Source organism: Rana temporaria, chromosome 12 (assembly GCF_905171775.1).
Source record: "Rana temporaria chromosome 12, aRanTem1.1, whole genome shotgun sequence".
NCBI lineage: Eukaryota > Metazoa > Chordata > Amphibia > Anura > Ranidae > Rana > Rana temporaria.
This window is the reverse complement of record NC_053500.1, coordinates 16,666,441-16,689,856: the sequence shown is the minus strand read 5'-3', so window position 1 is coordinate 16,689,856 and position 23,416 is coordinate 16,666,441. Positions and strand designations below refer to the sequence as shown.

The 23,416-nt window shown below is 49.6% G+C and overlaps 1 protein-coding gene across 1 annotated transcript in view; it reads right to left on the bottom strand.

The window, feature by feature from the left end:
• Positions 1-6,364: 6,364 nt before the first annotated feature.
• The window catches only part of CHRNA4 (cholinergic receptor nicotinic alpha 4 subunit), a 73,982-nt gene continuing 56,930 nt past the window's right edge, over positions 6,365-23,416 (bottom strand). The window contains exons 5-6 of the mRNA XM_040329771.1: positions 12,356-13,733; positions 6,365-6,915 (exon numbers count right to left, since the gene is read on the bottom strand). Of these exons, the coding sequence (XP_040185705.1) occupies positions 6,790-6,915; positions 12,356-13,733 (1,504 nt within the window). The 3' untranslated portion in view covers positions 6,365-6,789. The remainder of the gene's footprint in view (positions 6,916-12,355; positions 13,734-23,416) is intronic.

Here is a 23,416-nt window from a genome sequence, read left to right as displayed (position 1 = left end):
CGATACCACAAAAAATATCATTGGTGCTTTGCGGAACAGCACATCGCCCAATGATATCATCCCCACCAAACTGCTGAAGGAATGTGCCGACATCCTGGCACCACCCATCACACAGCTTATAAACCAATCATTTAAGGAAGGCACAGTGCCATCCCTGTTGAAAGAGGGCACAATCCAGCCCATCTTGAAAAAACCTAACCTGGATCCCAAGGACCCAACTCACCGCCGTCCCATAACAGGCCTAAATGTTCTCTCCAAGATAATGGAGAAAGTAGTGGTACAACAGCTGCAACAGCATCTAGATACCCACAATCTACTGGATCCATTACAATCAGGCTTCCGTCCCGGACACGGGACAGAAACGGCCTTACTCAAAATATGGGACGATGCCCTCGAGGCCGCAGACGAAGGAGAATCTTGTCTCCTGGTTCTGCTGGACCTAAGCGCAGCCTTTGACACGGTAGACCACAAACTGTTACTGATGCGACTAGCCAACGTAGCAGAAGTCGCAGAAGGTGAGTTACCATGGTTTTCTTCCTTTCTTGAAAACCGATCACAGTTAAATTGGGTTGTTTCACGTCGGAAAAGCGCACGGTGTCATGTGGAGTCCCCCAAGGATCCCCCCTGTCACCGGTGCTTTTCAACATCTATCTTCGCCCTCTCTTTGATATTATCAGTAGCCAAGAACTACTCTATCACTCTTATGCAGACGATACGCAACTGTATTTTCGCATCTGCAACAAAAAGGATCATCATCTCAGTTTAGAGAAATGTCTCTCTTCGATAGAAAACTGGATGACTAAGAGTTATCTTAAACTCAACAGTTCAAAAACAGAACTCCTTATGTTTCACGCCAGCCGAAAGAGTCAACTGGCAACAACCTGGACACCGCCGCCCATTCTGGGCCAAATCATCACCCCTAGCTCCAAAGTCAAAAGTCTCGGGGTCATCTTCGACACCTTCATGACAATGGACGCACAAATAGGGTCAGTAGTCAGCGGAGCGCACCATCTGTTGCGCCTACTACGCAGACTTATTCCATTTATCCCCAAAGAAGACGTAGCAGTCGTGGTGGGAACAATTGTGAATTCCAGACTGGACTATGCTAACGCCCTGTACCTCGGACTCCCAAAGTACCAAATCTCCCGTCTGCAAGTCGTTCAGAATACGGCCGCCAGACTGGTGACTGGGAAAAAAAAAATGGGAATCAATCTCACCTTCGTTGAGAACCCTTCACTGGCTGCCAGTAAAAGACAGAATTGCATTTAAAGCACTCTGCCTGACACATAAGTGCATCCATGGGAAGGCTCCGCAATATCTTTGCGACAAGATAGAACCTCACAATTCGAATCGCGTTCTGCGATCCACCGACCAAAATCTGGTCAGGGTACCAAAAACCAAATACAAGTCCAAAGGAGAAAGAAGGTTTGCTTTTCAGGGTCCTAGACTATGGAACGCTTTACCAACCAGCATTCGGTTGGAGGAAAACCACCTGACTTTCAGAAGACAGATCAAAACTCTGCTCTTTTGATGTCATGAGACACGAACAACTAGCGCCCAGAAGCGATTCAGTTCGCATGCGCCGCGCTTTATAAGTTTTCATTCATTCATTCATTCATTCACAAAACACAACCCATTCAAGTGAATAGGGGCACACTGAACCATGTGTGCAATGTGCACAATTGCGGCCCAGCAGTGGCGGTGCGTCCATAGGGACGCAGGAGCGCCGCTCGCTCACAGCCAGTAAAATATACAGATTCATACACTGTATGAATCTGTATATTTTCGCCGCTGCCGCCCACTATCCAGCTGACTGGACATTGAGCGCCGGTCAGCTGAATAGCGGCAGCTGACTGGCTGTGTGGAAGTGCCTATCAGGGCCAGCGGCCCTGATTGGCTGAAGCGTCATGGAGGGCGGGACGAGGGACATCGAGGGACATAGAAGCCATAAAGGTAAGTGCCAGGGGGGGGGTACTGGGCACGGTGGCTACAAGTGGGGGCACAGTGGCTACAAGTGGGGGCACAGTGGTGACAATTGGGGCACAGTGGCAACAATTGGGGGCACAGTGGCAACAATTGGGGGCACAGTGGCAACAATTGGGGGCACCGTGGCGACAATTGGGGGCACAGTGGCGACAATTGGGGGCACAGTGGCAACAATTGGGGGCACAGTGGCGACAATTGGGGGCACAGTGGCGACAATTGGGGGCACAGTGGCGACAATTGGGGGCACAGTGGCTGTGTTTGATGGCACAGTAGCTGCGTTTGATGGCATGGCACGGTGGCTGCGTTTTGATGGCATGGCACGGTGGCTGCGTTTTGATGGCATGGCACGGTGGCTGTGTTTTGATGGCATGGCACAGTGGTGACAATTGATAGGTACAGTGAGGCTGCAATTGTTTTGTTTTTTTTCGTTTGCGTCCCCCCAAAAATTTCGAGCACCAGCCGCCACTGCGGCCCAGTAGTCTGGCATTTAGGGGGTTGAGAATCTGAATGCAAATCATTCTTCAGAGAGGACCATGAGTGTAAATTAGGCCATTGAGAGGTTTTGTTTTAACTTTTGGATAGCGTAAGATACGGTTAACCTCGTCTGATCCTTCCTTACTCCATTTTGCCTCCAGGGAGGTCTACGTCACCCATCCCAGGAGGCAGTTTATCGCTGAGGGGCCCCATGAGAATCTGTGCATGATGAAGCGCAAACATGATGGCGCTCCGTCAGGTATTTGGGACCTGGCAAAGACCTTGTAGAAAAATGTAGGGTAGTAGAAGGGTTCTATAAGGTCCCAGATACCAGCGGCATTTCTGTGTATGCATGAGAATCCTCCAGGCTGCTCAGACATGCCACAGTGCGGCACATCTGGGACGTTTGAAGATGGCGGCATGGCTGGTGAAGACTTTCCCCAGGGTGATGTTCCTCTTTTATTTAGGACTTCAGGAGATAAGCAGACTTTGAAGGTATGCTTACCCCACACACCAGCTGTCAGTAGACAGATCACAGGTCTAACAATTGTTTACACAGAAAATTACGTGCGCCCCCCCCCCAGAGATATGCGTTTCTGACAGAGTGTTGCTAGGCCACGTGTTGTCTGGCTGTGACATTATTCTAACGAGGAACTTGTCTGTATTGCTTAATATGCAGGGGGCGGCAGCGAGTGAGATAACATAAATTATACTTTCCCCCCCTTACTCTGCCCTTCACACATTAAACGGCCCTGTTCCGTAATCCTGTCCCCCCCCCCCCGCCTGTCCCAAAAGGTTTGGGACTGCTGATGGTGCTTTACCGTCGCACGCACGCACGCGGCCAGGGAATTGGTGCAGGAGCGACGCCTAGCTTTGAACCTGTCCTTCAGTCAAAGTGAGCCGTTCTGACACCTCCTGTTAGATCTGCCGAAGTATCAGAGGCGACGCGGCTGACTGAAGCGATCACAGGCAGGCGTTTGCGCTGCTCGCTCGTTGATGGAATTTTAAGGTGGAGGAAATAAGGAGGCGTCGTCGCCGGCCTCTGGCTGAAAATATTACATGGTTACCAAGTTAGTCAGGTTGAAAAAATACACAAATGCATCTAGTTCAACCAATACAAGGGGGGAAAAATCAAAAGATAAAAATCCTACAATCTTAAGCCCCATACACACGATCGGACTTCCATCTGACTTTTCCGTGGATTTTTGTTCGAAGGGCGTTGGCCATGAACTTGTTCTGCATACACACGGCAGGACATTTTCAGTCAACTTTCACCAAATCGTGTGTTTTTTTTTAGCTCTTTATCGCCACCCTTTGGGCATCATCTGCTATTGTTGTCTGATCTTTAGCATTGGTTCGGAGCATGCGTGTTTGTACTTTGGACTTTAGTCTGATGGACTTGTGTGCACACGATCGGATTAGCCAACGTAGGACATTTGTTGCCTGAAAGCGAAAACATTTGTCCGATGGAGCGTACACACGGTCGGAATGTCCGATTAAACAGTCCGATCGTGTGTATGGGTCACCTTCTCCATGGTTCTCTCAGGCCACCTTCTCCATGGTCCTCAGGACACCTTCTACATCATGGGTGTCAAACACAAGGCCCACAGGCCGAAACCGGCCCTCCAGGCCATTTCATGTGGCCCTCGCACCTCTCCTGCAGCTGCAGGAGAGCTACAGCCCTCCTCTGGTCCTCCTTCAGACCCTTACCTTCTGCTTTCAAGCAATGCATCCAGCTTCTTCCCAGCAGCAGCATAGGGAAAGGGGGGTGCATTGTGATGTAAGGGAGAGTGGGGGACTCAACTTCTGATGGTAGGATGGCTCTTGACATCTAATGTAAGGGGGAGGAGGATGCACTGGACATCTAATCTTACAGATACAACCGGCCCTCTTGAGGGCAATCATAATGCTGATGCGGCCCACTATGAAATTGAGTTTGACACCCCTGTTCTACATGGTGTTCTCTCAGGACCCGAGGCGGCTCTTTAATTAGGCGGTTGCCTAAGGCCTCGCACTCATGGGGGCCTCACAGTCGCCTAATTTGCCCAATGCATTACCCCAGTTTTGAGGGACGGGGGACTTTAACGCTGCTGTGCTCAGGCAGCGTTAAGAGCCCTGACTCAGGAGCGGGGGCCGCCAGCGTCCCTAAACAACCAGTGAATATCGGTGACACCACCCCTTGTGATGTCAATGACCCAGCATGCCCTCAGTCAATGACGTCACAAGGGGCTGGTTCACTGGGTGACATCACCTGGTGGCCCCGCCCCTTAGTTAATAAAGAGCAGGATCTGGGGGGACACCTTGTTAAAGGGGGCTTTCAGATTCCGATAAGCCCCCTGCCCACAGACCCCCCACAACCACCGACCGGGGTTGTGGGGTAGAGGCTCTTGTCCTTTAATTATTTTTCCCATCATGTGCGTGAGTGGGGCCCCATGTCAAGTTTTGCCTAAGGCCTCACAAAGCCTAGAGCTGCCTCTGCTCAGGACACCTTCTACATGGCCCTCTAAGGCCATCCCTCTGGATCCTGCTGCTGACCCCAGGATCACCATCTGGGAGACCTTACTGGAAGAAGTCGTCTCAGATGCGCTTCTCATTGGTCAGCACAGTCACATGGCTTCGGTGACCAGTGAACGCTTGCCATTGTGAGCATTATAATGGATACATATTCTGGGGCTGTGTATGGTAGCTGGAACAATACACCAGCAGCACAGGGCCTCATGAACTTAGTGATGCCACCACCCCCAGGCCCGGATTTCCCACAAGGCCACTGAGGCCAGGCCTTGGGGTGGCAGGGCTCCAAGGGGCAGCAGTGGCATGGAGTCCCCCGACGCCCGGAACATACAGTTAGGGCGGTAAGTTATGGGGGAATCCGCTCGCTCGTTAACAAGTGATTGCGGCGATGTCACCAAAATCACTTGTAAAATATGTGCTCCCGTCCATCCTCCCCTCTCCCCCCCCCCCCACCCCACATACCTCTCTCTGCTGGCTCCGTCTTCGGGACTCCGTCCTCCCCCCGGCCACCGAGTCTGTCTCCTGTCCCTGCTGCCGATGTACACAGTGAGAGGTGAGAGCTGTGCTCTTCCCATCTCAGCTGTGACAGGAGTTCTAGCACAGTGCTAGGACTCCTGTTTTGGAGGTGACAGGGTCAATAAAGAGAACATGTCACCTCCAATTGCTATCACACAGGAAATTGTTTTCTCCTGTGTGAAAGCAAAAAAGTTAAGTGAAAAAATATTGATAAAAAATAAATAAATAATGAGAAATAATAATTAAATTAATAAAATAAAAAAGTAAAGAATAAAAAAAAATAATAAGAAAAATAATGAGAAAATGATACAAAAATTTTAAAAAGTAAGCGACAAGCTACAAATAAAAATAAAAAAAGTGCTAAAAAAGTAAAAAAACAAACAAAACATATTTGATCTAACCGTGCCGCACATTCTCTGTTGATTTGGGGGGGGGGGGGGTCGATTGTGGAACCTGGCCTTGGGGCGGCAGGGAGAGGAAATCCGGCCCCGACCACCCCACCTCTCCACCTTGTCAAATTGTAGAATACCTTGTATTCTTTAGGAAAAATACAAGGCATTCTGTGAATGGGGGCTGGGATGAGCAAAGGACCCCTGCATTTAGTGTGCAGCAGGGCAGCCACTCAGCACGGACCCTGAAAACAGTGGCAATCACTTGAGTAGTGGTGATTAGCACAGCGATCCCACAGGTGTGATACATGCATACTTATATAAGTCCAAGCTGGACCTGTAAAAAGACATTCATCAAAAAAAGTCACCAGTGAATGTGCCCATATTTCTATCTTTACCAGCGCCCATTAACTCTTCCACAACCAAGCAAATTTCACAGCAGAAAGATAAGTGGGGAATAAAAAAGAAATAAAAAAAAAACCACAAAAAATGTTTAGGGCCTCAGATTTATTCACAGACCCGCCAGGAACCCCCAGATGCCAGGAGGAATGCTCTTAGGTCGCAGTCAGCTGTACATGACAAATATTTTAAGGATTCCTGGCTGGGTGAGGCCAGAGCCGTCTCTGAAACGCCTCTCTGCCCCGGGGGCCATCCCCTGGAGCCACGCTGGGCTCTCTCATGCGTTTCTGATGCGAGCTTAAATATTTATATACTGCAGACGCAACGCTCCGGAACGCCTGCTCATCCCTTCTGTTCTGTGGGATCCCTTAACTCGTTCTTGTGTTTTTTTCTTTTAAAGTTCTCTCTGCATTCTCCATGCACTCATGCGCCCAACTTCCCACCCCGCTCGGCTGTTCGCCACCCAATGTCCTCCTGGTGTGGTGGAGACTGTCCAATTTGAAGGCCCTGATGGTTAGATCATGCCGGCCAACCAGGGTGGGAGGAACAGTCCAACGGTTCCCAAGAGGCAGACTATGATGAACATCCAGAGGAAGATCCGATCGATGACCATGGCCACATACTTCCAGTCCTGTTTGACCTGTTGGGATTAAGGAGAGAGAGAGAAAGTGAATCTCATGACGTAACTGGATCAATGCAAGTCTGTCCATCCTCAATTTCAATTTTAATTCAAATGGATCTGGAACTGCGCTGAGTACTGAGCTGTCCAATGCTTGCAAAGGCCACACTGAGGTTTAATGATACCACAGGGTAGGGCAGTGGATGGGGTTCTGTAGGGCAGTGGACGGGAGTTCTGTAGGGCAGTGGACGGGAGTTCTGTAGGGCAGTGGACGGGAGTTCTGTAGGGCAGTGGACGGGAGTTCTGTAGGGCAGTGGACTGGAGTTCTGTAGGGCAGTGGACGGGAGTTCTGTAGGGCAGTGGACGGTGTCGGTAGGGCAGTGGACGGTGTCGGTAGGGCAGTGGACGGTGTCGGTAGGGCAGAGGACGGTGTCGGTAGGGCAGTGGACATTGTTAGTAGGGCAGCGATTGGTATTAGTAGGACACTGGACGGTGTCAGTAGGGCAGTGGGCGGTGTCGGTAGGGCACTGGATGCTGTTAGTAGAGCAGTGGATGGTGTCAGTAGGGCAGTGGACGGTGTCAGTAGGGCAGTGGACGGTGTCAGTAGGGCAGTGGACGGTGTCAATAGGGCAGTGGACGGTGTCAATAGAGCAGCGATTGGTATTAGTAGGACACTGGACGGTGTCAGTAGGGCAGTGGACGGTGTCAGTAGGGCAGTGGACAGCGTCAGTAGGGCAGTGGACAGCGTCAGTAGGGCAGTGGACAGCGTCAGTAGGGCAGTGGACAGCGTCAGTAGGGCAGTGGACAGCGTCAGTAGGGCAGTGGACAGCGTCAGTAGGGCAGTGGACAGCGTCAGTAGGGCAGTGGACGGCGTCAGTAGGGCAGTGGACGGCATCAGTAGGGCAGTGGACGGCGTCAGTAGGGCAGTGGACGGCGTCAGTAGGGCAGTGGACGGCGTCAGTAGGGCAGTGGACTGTGTCAGTAGGGCAGTGGACTGTGTCAGTAGGGCAGTGGACTGTGTCAGTAGGGCAGTGGGCGGTGTCGGTAGGGCACTGGATGCTGTTAGTAGAGCAGTGGATGGTGTCAGTAGGGCAGTGGACGGTGTCAGTAGGGCAGTGGATGGTGTCAGTAGGGCAGTGGACGGTGTCAGTAGGTCAGTGGACGGTGTCAGTAGGGCAGTGGACGGTGTCAGTAGGGCAGTGGACGGTGTCTGAAGGGCAGTGGACGGTGTCTGTAGGGGAGTGGACGGTGTCAGTAGGGCAGTGGACGGTGTCAGTAGGGCAGTGGACGGTGTCAGTAGGGCAGTGGATGGTGTCAGTAGGGCAGTGGACGGTGTCAGTAGGGCAGTGGACGGTGTCAGTAGGGCAGTGGACGGTCTCAGGATGCAGTGCCGGGGTCTGAGTGGCCAATCACCGGAGCCAAGGATGTCTAAAACCCTTGTGCCTCCAACAGAGTAGCGAGGTAGCCTGGTGAAGGTGAGTGTCAAGGGTCCTTTAAGAGACCTTGTTACTCTGCATTTACTTTGAGTGACAGGGTCTCTTTAAGGAAGAAAATCTGGAGGGGGCCATTGAGCAATTTCTCTTGGTTTGCCAGCTTCCTTATATCAGCGGCGCAGAAGGGCAAACTGGGGGGGGGGAAAACTGCGGACAATCAAAGCAGTTTGGAAGCTACAGAAGAAGGCAGATAACGGCCACTTGAGATGGAAATAGACTAAATGATTGCAGGCTGGGCGCTCCGCTCTATCACGCTGTGAGCACTCCGCCGACAACGGACCTCCGTTTAAAGTTATCAGACGGCACAGCTTGCACCTGCCGCATAATGAACAGACGCGAATCGTCAGAGCCAGTGAGCAGAGGCAAGGTCAGGAGTTTCCAGCAAGGAGACACAATGAGGTCCTGTATAGACCCTCACATTGAGTCCACGAAAAGGGCACACGTGTCCGAGCTATAACCCGAAATAATAGAAACCCAACCTTTAATCCAGCTATTAGGAATACAAGGGCATGTCATTTAGTCTAGTTCATGTAATTCTTTGCATCTGTAGAAATCACTGACACGGCACTATGCTGACATCTTGACATGTTTCCAGCAGTGGGGGCTGGAAAGGGATGGCCAGTGAGTAGGAAGGAGCGCCTGATAGAACATCATCACAGGAATTCGTTATTTTCTGGGGCTATACATACACATAAATGTCAGAAGACAGTGCCTTGAAAAAGTATTCACACCCCTTGAAATTTTCCACATTTTGTCATGTTACAACCAAAAACGTAAATGTATTGGCCCAGATTCACGAACGACTTACGCCGACGTATCTTCTTATACGCCGCGTTCTAGGATGCGCCGTCGTATCTATGCGCCGTATTCTTAACCACTTAAGCCCCGGACCAATATGCTGCTAAATGCCCAAAGGCGTTTTTACAATTCGGCACTGCGTCGCTTTAACAGACAATTGCGCGGTCGTTTGGGAGTTAACCACAAGGGGCGCTGTAGGAGTTAGGGTTCACCTAGTGTGTGTTTACAACTGTAGGGGGGTGTGGCTGTAGGTCTGACGTCATCGATCGAGTCTCCCTATAAAAGGGATCACTCGATCGATGCAGTCGCCACAGTGAAGCACGGGGAAGCCGTGTTTACATACGGCTCTCCCCGTTCTTCAGCTGCAGGAGCGATCGCGAGGGGGCGGCTATTCGAATAGCCGCGCCCTCGTCCCGGATCGCTCCCCGCGGGTATCCGACCGTCGCATGTAGCGGAGGGGGGGGGGGGGTCCCGATCGGAACACCGCGGAAAGGCGGGGACGTACATGTACGCCCATATGCCTGTACGTGCCATTCTGTGGACGTACATATACATGCGGTGGTCGGCAAGTGGTTAAAACCACATACGCCTGAATTCTGGCTCCATCCGACCGACGTAAGTCTCCTATGCCGTCGTATCTACATCATTTACGTAAGGCGTACGTCTGGCGTAAAGTTAGGGGTAAGTCATGTTAGGGTATGGACGTCGGAACAACCGTCGGATTTTACGTCGTTTGCGTAAGTCGTACGTGAATGGGGCTGGGCGTAGGTTACATTCACGTCGTACGCATAGGGAGTATATGCAACGTAATTCTGAGCATGGGCGCTCATGTGCCGTTCGTTCGGCTATTCATTTACATGGGGTCACGGTTAATTTTAATACAACACGCCCACTACCTTCCTAATTTGAATTAGGCGGGCTTACGCCGGCCCATTTATGCTACGCCGTCATAACTTAGGGAGCTTAAGTGCTTTGTGAATACTGCTCTTGCCTCTCTCTGTTACGTCGGCGTAGTGCATATGAGATGCGCTACACCCGCTCAAACATACGCCGCTGTCTGTGAATCTGGCCCACTGTATTTGGATTTTATGTGATTGACCAACACAAAGTGGCACATAATTGTGAAGTGGAAGGAAAACGATAAATGGCTTTCCAATTTTTTTACAAATAAATATGTGAAAAGTGTGGCGTGTATTAGTATTCAGCCCCCTTTACTCTGATACCCCCTAACTAAAACCTAGTGTCACCAATTGCCTTCAGAAGCCACCTAATTAGTAAATAGAGTGTAATTCAATCTCAGTATAAATACAGCTGTTCTGTGAAGCCCTCAGAGGTTTGTTAGAGAACCTTCGTGAACACACTGCATCCTGAAGGCCAAGGGACACACCAGACAGGTCAGGGATAAAGTTGTGGAGAAGTATAAAGGGTTAGGTTATAAAAAAAATATCCCAAGCTTTGAACATCTCACGGAGCTTCTGTTCAATCCATCATCCGAAAATGGAAAGAGTATGGCACAACTGCAAACCTACCAAGACATGACCGTCCACCTAAACTGACTGGGCCGGGCAAGGAGAGCATTCATCAGAGAAGCAGCCAAGAGGCCCATGGGAACTCTGGAGGAGCTGCAGAGATCCACAGATCAGGGGGGAGAATCTGTCCACAGGACAACTATTAGTCGTGCTCTCCACAAATCTGGCCTTCGTGGAAGAGTGGCAAGAAGAAAGACATTGGTGAAAGAAAACCATAAGAAGTCCTGTTTGCAGTTTGTGAGAAGCCATGTGGGGGACACAGCAAACATGTGGAAGAAGGTGCTCTGGTCAGATGAGACCAAAATAAAAAAATTTGGCCTACAAGCAAAACACTATGTGTGGTGGAAAACTAACACTGCACATCACCCTGAACACACCATCCCCACCGTGAAGCATGGTGGTGGCAGCATCATGTTGTGGGGATGCTTTTCTTTTGCAGGGACAGGGAAGCTGGTCAGAGTTGATGGGAAGATGGATGGAGCCAAATACAGGACAATCTTAGAAGAAAACCTGTTAGGCCCCATACACACGATAGAATTTATCCGCGAATACAGTCCAGCGGACCGTTTCCGCGGATAAATCCTCTCGTGGATTTCGGCGGATTTTCATGCGATGGTGTGTACACACCATCGCATTGAAATCCGCGCCGAAATCCTCTGGCGATGACGTGTCGCGCCGTCGCCGCGATTATGACGCGGCGACGTGCGCGACGCTGTCATATAAGGAATTCCACGCATGCGTCAAATCATTACGACGCATGCGGGGGATCCCTTCGGACGGATGGATTCGGTGAGTCTGTACAGACCAGCGGATCCATCCGTTGGGATGGACTCCAGCAGATGGATATGTTGTGCATGTCAGCGAATATCCGATCTGCTGGAATCCATCCCAGGGGAGATTTATCCGCGGAAACAGATCCGCTGGCGTGTACACACCATAGGATCTATCCGCTGAAACCCATTTGCTGGGATTTATCTGCGGATGGATTCTATGGTGTGTACGGGGCCTTAGAGTTTTCAAAAGACTTGAGACTGGGGCGGAGGTTCACCTTCCAGCAGGACAACGACCCTAAACATACAGCCAGAGCTACAATGGAATGGTTTACATCAAAGCATATTCATGTGTTAGAATGACCCAGTCACAGTCCAGACCTAAATCACATAGACAATCTGTGGCAAGACTTGAAAATTGCTGATCACAGACACTCTCCATCCAATCTGACAGAGCTTGAGCTATTTTGCAAAGAAGAATGGGCAGAAATGTCCCTCTCTAGATGAGCAAAGCTGGTAGAGACATCCCCAAAAAGACTTGCAGCTGTAATTGCAGAGAAAGGCAGTTCTACAAAGTATTGACTCCGGGGGGCGCCATACAAATGTACCCCCCACACTTTTCACATATTTATTTGTAAAAAATGTTGAAAACCATTTATAATTTTCCTTCCATTTCACAATTATGTGCCACTTTGTGTTGGTCTATCACATAAAATAAATTTACGTATTTGGTTGCAACATGACAAAATGTGGAGAATCTCAAGGGGTATGAATACTTTTTCAAGGCACTGTAGTTGGGGGTTAAGATCTACAGTTGGAAGTCTATAGGGGTCCCTTTTCCCATTAAAAAACGTGTATGTTAGGTACTTACAGAGAAGTCGGCATCCTCTGCTCTCATGTGGTCTGCGATATAATGGACTCCCTCAATGGCCAACTTTAGGGATGGAGACATCAGCAGCAAATGTTGCTCTTTGGTACTGACTGTTTTGGTAACTTGACTGGTGCCACTTGACTTCTCCTGGCTTTTGGGTTTGCATTTACACTGAGAATTTGCAGCCTGCTGTGCTTCTTGCACGTGGCAACTCTGAGATTGTGGTGAAGTGCTGGACTGACCATTGGTCTGAGAGGAATCTTCGTGAAGGTAGCAGTACTGTATGCTCCTGGAGCGGCAACGAATTGTAGCCTCGTTGGTTTCCTTGGGCGTGTACATCTGTTGCACGCTTACAGAGCGAACCTTGGGCATCAGGTTGGTCTGGGGCTCTCCCAAAAATTGAGTTTGGTTTGGAGGACGAGGGCAACTGCTCAGAGTCGATTCCTCGCAGAGCAGCGAATATTGCCCAGAGGGGGACTTACAGATCACTTGAGAGTTGGCCGTTTGCTCCAGCTGGTGGCAACAGGAAGATGAGGGAGATGCCCTCTGGCTGGTGGGGCTGGCTGAAGATGAACTTGGGAAGGCCGGCTCAATCTCGGTCTCAGACCAAAGTCTAGGTGGAGAAGTAAGCGGTCCGGCATGCAAGGACTCAATCAGTTTCTTGCAGTTGTCCTTCGCAGGCCTCTTCATGAACAAAACCCTGGGCACCACATCCAAAAATATTCTGCGCACCCAAGCCGGCATGGTGTGCGTACGAGGGGAACGATGGTGAACATTCAATACAAATACCGTGATGATGATGGAAAGGGTGACAAAGATCATGGTGAAGAGCAGGTATTCCCCAATCAACGGGATGACTAAAGATGTGGATGGAATGATCTCGGTAATGAGGAGGAGAAAGACGGTTAGAGAAAGCAGGACAGATATACATAGCGTGATCTTCTCTCCACATTCCGAGGGCAAGTAGAAGACCAACACGGTCAAGCAGGAGATGAGAAGGCAGGGAATGATGAGGTTAATGGTATAAAACAAAGGAAGTCTACGGATGATAAAGGAATACGTGATGTCCGAGTAGATTTCGGTGCAACACTCATATTTCTTGATGTTGTAGTTGCCGACGGCGTTGATGATGACCCACTCGCCGCTCTCCCAGTAGTCAAGTTGGTCGACGTGGCTGTGCATGCTGATCAGATCGATCTTGGCCCTGTCATAAGTCCACGAGCCGAATTTCATGGTGCAGTTCTGCTGGTCGAAGGGGAAAAAGGTGACGTCAATGCTGCAGGAGCTTTTGTAAATGGCTGGAGGTGTCCACTTTATCCGTCCGTCAGCGAAGAGGTGGGCTTTGGTCAAGTGGGTCACTGCAAAGTCCCCGTCAGCACTTTAAAAATACAAAAACAAAAAAATTAAAGATTTGTCCTTGACTACATCTTATTCAGTGCCGGCCCAAGACATTGTGCTGCCAGGTACCAAGAATGAAATGCTGCCCCCCCCTCCAAAGAAAAATGACGCCCACCAAAATGCCCCCACATCCATTATTTTATATTATGATAACTAAAGTGGACCTATCATGGCTCTATACATGTACCGTATTTTCCGGCGTATAAGACGACTTTCTGGATGCAAAAAAATGCATCCAAAGTCGGGGGTCGTCTTATACGCCGGGTACGGTCTTTGCCATCACTCACTTTGTTCCTGAATAGGCGATGCGGGGACGGTCTCCGTGCTGCGCGCGTCAATGATTTAAAAGACGCTCCTTCTTCTCAGCGTGTTCTGTGATAGGTGGAACACAAATCTTCCCAGCAGCGCCTCTGTTCTGTGTTCCTCCTATCACAGATGCCTTCTCATCCTCGGACGAGATGGGAAGACGTCCGTGATTGGCGGAACACAGAACAGAGGCGCTGCTGGGAAGATTTGTGTTCCGCCTAACACAGAACACGCTGAGAAGAAGGAGCGTCTTTTAAATCATTGACGCGCGCAGCACGGAGACTGTCACCGCACCGCCTGAAAAAAAAGTGAGTGATGGCACTGGGGGGCAAGCTCAGGCAGCGAGGGGGCAAGCTCAGGCACAGTGAGGGGGCAAGTGATGTAATGGCACAGTGAGGGGGCAAGTGATGTAATGGCACAGTGAGGGGGCAAGTGATGTAATGGCACAGTGAGGGGGCAAGTGATGTAACGGCACAGAGAGGGGGCAAGTGATGTAATGGCACAGTGAGGGGGCAAGTGATGTAATGGCACAGTGAGGGGGCAAGTGATGTAATGGCACAGAGAGGGGGCAAGTGATGTAATGGCACAGTGAGGGGGCAAGTGATGTAATGGCACAGTGAGGGGGCAAGTGATGTAATGGCACAGTGAGGGGGCAAGTGATGTAATGGCACAGTGAGGGGGCAAGTGATGTAATGGCACAGTGAGGGGGCAAGTGATGTAATGGCACAGTGAGGGGGCAAGTGATGTAATGGCACAGTGAGGGGGCAAGTGATGTAATGGCACAGTGAGGGGGCAAGTGATGTAATGGCACAGAGAGGGGGCAAGTGATGTAATGGCACAGTGAGGGGGCAAGTGATGTAATGGCACAGTGAGGGGGCAAGTGATGTAATGGCACAGTGAGGGGGCAAGTGATGTAATGGCACAGAGAGGGGGCAAGTGATGTAATGGCACAGTGAGGGGGCAAGTGATGTAATGGCACAGTGAGGGGGCAAGTGATGTAATGGCACAGTGAGGGGGCAAGTGATGTAACGGCACAGAGAGGGGGCAAGTGATGTAATGGCACAGTGAGGGGGCAAGTGATGTAATGGCACAGTGAGGGGGCAAGTGATGTAATGGCACAGAGAGGGGGCAAGTGATGTAATGGCACAGTGAGGGGGCAAGTGATGTAATGGCACAGTGAGGGGGCAAGTGATGTAATGGCACAGTGAGGGGGCAAGTGATGTAATGGCACAGTGAGGGGGCAAGTGATGTAATGGCACAGTGAGGGGGCAAGTGATGTAATGGCACAGTGAGGGGGCAAGTGATGTAATGGCACAGTGAGGGGGCAAGTGATGTAATGGCACAGTGAGGGGGCAAGTGATGTAATGGCACAGTGAGGGGGCAAGTGATGTAATGGCACAGAGAGGGGGCAAGTGATGTAATGGCACAGTGAGGGGGCAAGTGATGTAATGGCACAGTGAGGGGGCAAGTGATGTAATGGCACAGTGAGGGGGCAAGTGATGTAATGGCACAGAGAGGGGGCAAGTGATGTAATGGCACAGTGAGGGGGCAAGTGATGTAATGGCACAGTGAGGGGGCAAGTAATGTAATGGCACAGTGAGGAATGTAATGTAATGGCACAGTGAGATTTGAAAAAGCCTGTTTCTGTCAGCGGTTCTGGCTACCCTTCAGCTTCCAGAAAGACTAGCAAGAAGGGGGTAGTCTTATACAGTGAGTATATCCCAAAACCAACATTTTTCCTGGAAAATTAGGGGGTCGTCTTATACGCCCAGTCGTCTTATACGCCAGAAAATACGGTATATAGGAGTATAAAAAGGACCTGTTATGGCTCTATTCATGCAATTAACCCCACAGTGGAGCGGAGAGCGGAACGGGAGGAGCGGTCGGGCGGCAATCAGCCCCACAGTGGAGTGGAGAGTGGAGCTGGCGGAATGGGATGGCGTGCGGGCAGGAAATTTGCTGCCCCCCTGAAAGTGCTGCCTGGTACAATGGTACCCTCGGGTCCCATGGTAGGGCCGGCCCTGATCTTATTGCATAGTCATGTTCCTTTGCAGAGTCTTTAATCAGAACCCTCAAAATACATTTTGTATAATGACCTGGAATGGGCCTCGGCTCAAGCGGGCGGGTAATGGATTCTGGGACTCAGTTTAATATCATTTCTTCATTTTGGATTGCAGCTCAATAACAATTTATTTTCTTTGTTCAGTTTTCCTCGGCTTTTCCCTTAAAATGTCACATCATATAATGAGGAGAAAAGATTTGCCAGGTTGCTCAAGGTAGAATTTCTTCCGGTCTTAAAATTAAGTTTTGCTGAAATTTTTTTCACAGTGGGAATGAGTATTTTAGGTTGTCGCAACCCTTTTTTAGGTGTATTTTAAAAAGGGGGTGCGACAGACCCAACCGGAGCAGGAGACTGCAGGCTAGCCTCTTGCCTACGGACTATGGGCCCTGCCGTTTGAGGGGGCTCTATTCTTTGGGAGTTGTGTGCCTGGGGGCAGGGCTGTGTTTAAAGCGGAGAGGTCCACACAAAAAAGTGAACCTCCGCTTTTCAGAACCCTCCCCGGGAATAGACTCCCACGGGAGCCACGCCCCTTTGCGTCACCCCGCGGTCTTCTGGGAAACACACTGGTCCCAGAAGACAGCGGGGACCAGTGAGGGTGCGCCGTGCGGCTCGCGAATGCGCAGTAGGGAACCAGGCAGTGAAGCCGCAATGCTTCACTTCCGGGTTCCCTCACTAAGGATGGCGTTGGGGGGCAACCGAGAGACGAGCGATTACTTGGCCTTGGCTGCCGACATCGCGGGCGCGCTGGACAAGTAAGTGTCCATTTATTAAAAGTCAGCAGCTGCAGTATTTGTGGCTTTAAAAAAAAACAAAAAAAAAACGGGTGGACTTTTGCTTTAATGTTGTTTGGACCCTGGGCAAAAAATGTCTTGCCCCCCCCCCCCCCCCCATGCAATTTTTCTCTCCACCTGCTCTGAGACATACAATAAATATCAGCTAGACTTAAAATCTGTTTACTGTATCAGATCAGGCAGTGATTGGGATTGGTTGCCAGAGGTTACAGCATATCATTACCGCTTACTGACTGGTTGCTAGAGGTTACAGCACACATTACGGCTCACTAATTAGTTGCTAGAGGTTACAGCACATGATTTCTTCTTGTTGATTGGTTGCTAGAGATTACTTTACAGTAATACTGCTCACTGATTGGTTGCTAGAGGTTACAGCACATCATCTCTTCACTGCAGAGGGGCATGATATACATATGAATGCCGCCAGCTTCAGCTATTTACATATGAATCCCGCCGCCATTTACATATGAAGGCTCACGTTATTTACATATGAATGACGGTTATTTACATGTAAACACAGGGTCTGCTGGTGAGTCATCTGTACACAACAATAGGGCAGAGCTGGGCAGCATTAGTAGCAGCACTTCATACTGAGATATCAGGACACAGTACAGGACTAAAACTTCAAGGGACAAGAGAATTTCAACTGGGATAGTTGGCAAGTATGAGACAGCTGCTTTGGGCCCAGAGCAGCTTCCCCTTTTGCCCTGCCTTAGGGTTCTTTCACATGTCCGCTCCGTTCGTCCGCTTATTACAAGTCCGCTGACGGACTTGTAATGGTTCCCTATGGGATCGCGTCCTTTAGCGGATGGAGCATCCGCTAACATCCGCAACCATCCGCGTCCGTCAAGATCCGCTTTTGCGGACGGAAGAAAACCCTATTTTTCTTCCGTCTAGGGGAACGGATCCGATGCAGACAGACAGACGGTCCGTCTTCATCCGATTCCCCATAGGGGAGAGTGGAGCAGAGACAGGGCGGTCTCTGCACTGTGTGCGGGGACCGCCCTATCCGCCGACAGCTCAGCGGGGATTACGGATGATCCCCGCTGAGCTTTTGCGGACAGATGGAGCGGACACAAAAACGGTCTGCTCCGTGTGAAAGAGGCCTTAAAGACAGCCCTGCCTGGGGGACCTTTGGAGTAGTGAGTTTTTTTCAGATTCAAATACATGTCTCCCCGAAACACACAGACTCTGAGAACTGGAGAACAGGGATACAGATTTGGGGCATCTGTCTTTTGTTGGGGGTATAGAATCGAAAGCCCAAACCAGCATTGACTACTTCAACCACCTTCTAGACTCAAAGCAGAAGATTATAATCAGCTCAAAACAACCTGGGACCTCCTGCTGTTATGTGTAATCTGTTTATTAAGGTGTTATGTGTTTACTGGTATAATGTGTACCTGCGTTTGCCTATCCTGTCTTGGTGTGAAGTGTCTTTTTCCCATTGTGTGATTTCCCCATTGTGTGCCTCCTAGGTGTGAATTCCCATTGTCAATTGAGTCACCTATTGTTTCTGTTAGTTTGCTAATCCCTCTGATACGTTTTATTTGGTGTCAACTTTACCTCATTGCCTAACCATTGTGGGATGTTTACCCCAATGTGTAATATTTGTTTTTATGTGGTGACTGGCCCTATTTTTAAAGTGTATAAAAACCTGTTTATTTCTGTTCAATAAAAGGATTCCTTTGGTTTTTACCTCAACATCTTGTCTGCGTATGATGTTTGGGGTAAAGGTATTAGCTATCTCTCTGCTGGTATGGTAAGGAAGGCAGGTGGAGGCACCCAGGCGGGTATTGACCACTTAAGACCCGGACCATTATGTAGCTAAAGGACCTTGCCCCTTTTTGCGATTCAGCACTGCGTCGCTTTAACTGACAATTGTGCGGTCGTGCGACGTGGCTCTCAAACAAAATTGGCGTCCTTTTTTTCCCACAAATAGAGCTTTTTTGGTGGTATTTGATCACCTCTGCAGTTTTTATTTTTTGCGCTATAAACAAAAATAGAGCGACAATTTTGAAAAAAAATGCAATATTTTTTACTTTTTGCTAAAATAAATATCCCCAAAAATATATAAAAAAACATTTGTTTTCCTCAGTTTAGTCCCTTTGTCACCACTGTGCCCATTGATGCCACTGTGCCCTTTGTCGCCGCTGTGCCCTGTAAAATGCACTTGCCTTACTCCTTCCTTGTCCCTCGATGTCTTCTCCCACCTTGGTGACGCTTCAGCCAATAAGGTTACCAATAACCAGAATCGAGGAACCTGATTGGCTGAGACGGCCGTCAGTCTTATCCAAGGGACGCACCCCCCGTGCGTTTCCGAGGATAAGACATCCGGGAGCCGAGGGCTGTACTCGGAAAGCCTATCAGAGCCGCCGGCTCTGATAGGTGCTTCCACTCAGCCAACCAGCTGCCGTTATTCAGGTGGCCGGCGCTCAATTTCCGGCCATCTGAATAGACCAGCGGCATCTGGCAACAATAACATACATTCATGCAATGCATGAATGTATGTTATTAGACTCAGTGGCGGTGAGAGCCAGAGGGGGCGGCGCTCCAGCGCCCTCTATGGACGAACCGCCACTGCTGCAGACACGGAAAAAAGTCAATTTTAATAGCAGTAAATCATGAGTGTATATTGTAGGTTATATAACCTATGGAAAAAGTGGTTTTTTTTTTCCCCCATGGTTATAAAATCAGAAGAACCCTGCATGTATCGGGGGAAAGAGGGGGTGGCGGTGGCCAAGGCCGCCCAGCAACAAGATGCATCCTGGGAAATACGCATCAAGATCTCATTATTGCGGCTTCTAGACACCAAGCTTGTAATTTCCCAGCCCTTATCCCGAGCAGTGCCGGAGAATTTCAACACTTAGACGTTAAGCCTTGCAAATCCTCCAGTGTTGACTTATTAAATCCGTTTCTGTCTGGAAGGTTTAAAAGGCTCGCTAAGATGCTTACAACCGCCTCCCATTCAAAGGCAGGGAAGTTGGCGTACAATGCCGGAATAGGACGACTGGCTCCGAGCCCGTGCACCGCAGTCTTGTTCTGTACGTAAAGTGGAACGTCGTATTGGACAGAACATGGGAAGGGTTAGAACCTTGGTCAGGGGAGATTTCCTGTAATTTTCTGTCCGACGAGAGGACATTTCTGGTGAAATCCCTCATCAGAATACAGTGGCAAGAAAAAGCATGTGAACCCCTTGGGATTAACTGGTTTTCTGCAGTAATTTGCCATAAAATGGGATTTGATGCTCATCAATAATAGACAAACACAACGGGCCAAATCCTCAAACTTATCTTTTCCCATTTAAGTTACACTGCCTTAAAATTTCTACCTAAGTGCCCAATCCACAAAGCACTTACCTAGAAATTTCAGGCCGTGTAACTTAAATTCTCCCGGCGCAAGGCGTTCCTCTTCTCCAGGGGGCGATGACAATTAAAATGAAGCGCGCTCCCGCGCCGGCCGTACTGCGCATGCTCGTGACGTCATTTTCCCGACGGGCAGCGCACAAAATTACGTTACGCCGGGCTTTGTGGATTGCGACGGGACAATAAAGTTGCGTCGGGTAAAAAAAAAGTTACGCGCTGAAAAAAAAAATCTAAATTTAAAAAAAATTCGACAGTGTAAGTCTCTTACAGATGTCGGATCTTCTGCCTATCTTTGGAAAACTGCTTCTGAGGATCAGTTCCAAAGATAGGCACAGGGATACGCAGGCTGAACAGCAGTTCCGCCTGCGTATCCCTTTTGAGGATTTGGCCCAACGTGTTTAAAGCGGGGGTTCACCCTTAGAGGGCACTTTTCCCCCTTAGATTCCTGCTCGTTATTACTAGGGGAATCGGCTATTTATTTTAAAATATGTGCAGTACTTACCCGTTTACGAGACGCATCCTCTCCGTCGCTTCCGGGTATGGGCTTCGGGAATGGGCGTTCCTTCTTGATTGACAGGTTTCCGAGAGGCTTCCGACGGTCGCATCCATCGCGTCACGATTTTCCGAAAGAAGCCGAACGTCGGTGCGCAGGCGCAGTATAGAGCCGCACCGACGTTCGGCTTCTTTCGGCTACGAGTGACGCGATGGATGCGACCGTCGGAAGCCTCTCGGAAGAATGTCAATCAAGAAGGAACGCCCGCTCCCGAAGACCCATACCCGGAAGCGACGGAAGAAGATGCAGCTCGAAAACGGGTAAGTACTGCACATATTTTAATATAAATAGCCGATTCCCCTAGACCGAACGAGCAGGAAGCTAAGGGGAGATTTTTTTTTTTTTTTTAAATGGGTGAACTCCCGCTTTAAGCTGATAACCCAAAATTCGAATTTCGTCACTGATCGCCGCCATTAGTAGTAAATTTTTTTTTTTTTTTATAAAAATGCAATAAAAATATCCCCTATTTTGTAAACGCTATAAATTTTGCGCAAACCAATCGATACACGCTTATTGCGGGGATATTTATTACAGCAAAAAGTAAAAAATATTGCATTTTTTTTCAAAATTGTCGCTCTATTTTTGTTTATAGCGCAAAAAATAAAAACCGCAGAGGTGATCAAATACCAACAAAAGAAAGCTCTATTTGTGGGGAAAAAAGGACGCCAATTTTGTTTGGGAGCCACGTCGCACGACCGCGCAATTGTCTGTTAAATCGACGCAGTGCCGAATCGCAAAACCTGGCTTGGGCATTTAGCTGCCTAAAGGTCCGGGGCTTAAGCGGTTAAACAGGATTGGTCCCAGCACAGAACCCTGGGTTCCTAACATCATAATATCTAGGTAAGGCACATACGGTGTCCTTCACAAGGGACGGGATTACAGCTCAATTGTTAGGTTTACAGAAATAAAAGGATCTTTATTGATCCTAAATTCTCCGGAGAGATCGGAGATCACACACCGATAAATCCTTATAATCCATGTAAAGACAGAGGAAGAAGAAGGGTTGTCTTCCCTTCTAGAAAGAAACCCCGGCAGTCATAGAACAAGAGGAATGTCTAAATAACTTTACTTGTATCTAAAAACGGACAACATCACTCATAATGATTTTAGAAATGATTTGCCAAGTCTTCCTTCTTCTTTCTCCAAAACACCCGGAAGGCTTCCAGGAAAAAGACCACATCCAATATCACCTTTTATGTGTCAGTGATGCTTTGGTAATGATGATGTTTAACCATGGACTATGGTCTCACCCAGTGGCGGTGCCTCCACAGTGGGCGCAGGAGCGCCGCCCCCTCTCTCTCCTGCACCGCCACTGAAAACAATACATATGTATTGTCGCCGCTGCTGCTGCTGCCCACTATTCAGATGGCACGGCCCACTGGCGAGTGCGGCCATCTGAATAACGGCAGCTGGTTGGCTGTGGAAGTGTCTATCAGAGCCTATGGGCTGTAATCGGTTTCCAAATAGTTAACCAGGGGACGCAAGGGGTGTGCGTTCCCTGGTTAAAACTGACACGCATCTCAGCCAATCAGGTTCACCGGATCTGGTTACCAGTAACCTGATTGGCTGAAGCGACATCGAGGGCGGGAGAAGACATCGAGGGATTGTGGAGGAGGATGGCTGACCGAGAAAGGTAAGTGCCGGGCAGGGGGGGGGGGGGTTCAATCTGGCGGCATTTTAGGGGCAAACTGACGGAAATTGTTGGGCACAGTGGCGACAATGGCATGGCACAGTGGCTGCGTTTGGCATGGCACAGTGGCGACAATTGATGGGAACAGTGGCGACAATGGCATGGCACAGTGGCTGCGTTTGGCATGGCACAGTGGAGACAATTGATGGGCACAGTGGCTGCATTTGGCATGGCACAGTGGCCACAATTGATGGGCACAGTGGCGACAATGGCATGGCACAGTGGTGACAATTGATGGCACAGTGGCTGCGTTTGGCATGGCACAGTGGAGACAATTGATGGGCACAGTGGCTGCATTTGGCATGGCACAGTGGCCACAATTGATGAGGAGGAATGGGGTGAAAGTGCCCAGTGAGGAGGAATGGGGTGAAAGTGCCCAGTGAGCAGGAATGGGGTGAAAGTGCCCGGTGGGTAATATCTGCCTGGTGTAGATTATTCTTCGATGTTGGAAGGATTGATTGTGGGAGGAGTTGGGTACGAGATCCCGATGTCTTGAGTGTCACCGGCCTCTACCGCACTGAATATATACATTTGGTGTTTTTCTAACCTCTCCTTCCCGCCTACCCTGCCGATTGATTGGCGCCCCCTAAAATATTAATAATACGCTGCTATTTCCGGCGCCGGGATCCGGTTTGTTTTCACCCGCTCGGCTCCACACAAACATTCATCTCTCCGTTCTCTGTGTAAGACAGTTTGACATCCAACGCCCTCGACAGCGCCGGCACCCGCTGCTTTGAGCAAAAATGAAAAAAGTGACACGCCGCTCAGCTCGGCGACGGCTGCTGTCACCGCCGCCATTACCTTCCTCCTACGCATTTCGAGGTAATGATAGCGCAATGTGACCCCCGCAATCGGCTGTGATAGAGCTGAGCCCGCTCCGCACAAAGAGCAACTGTCAT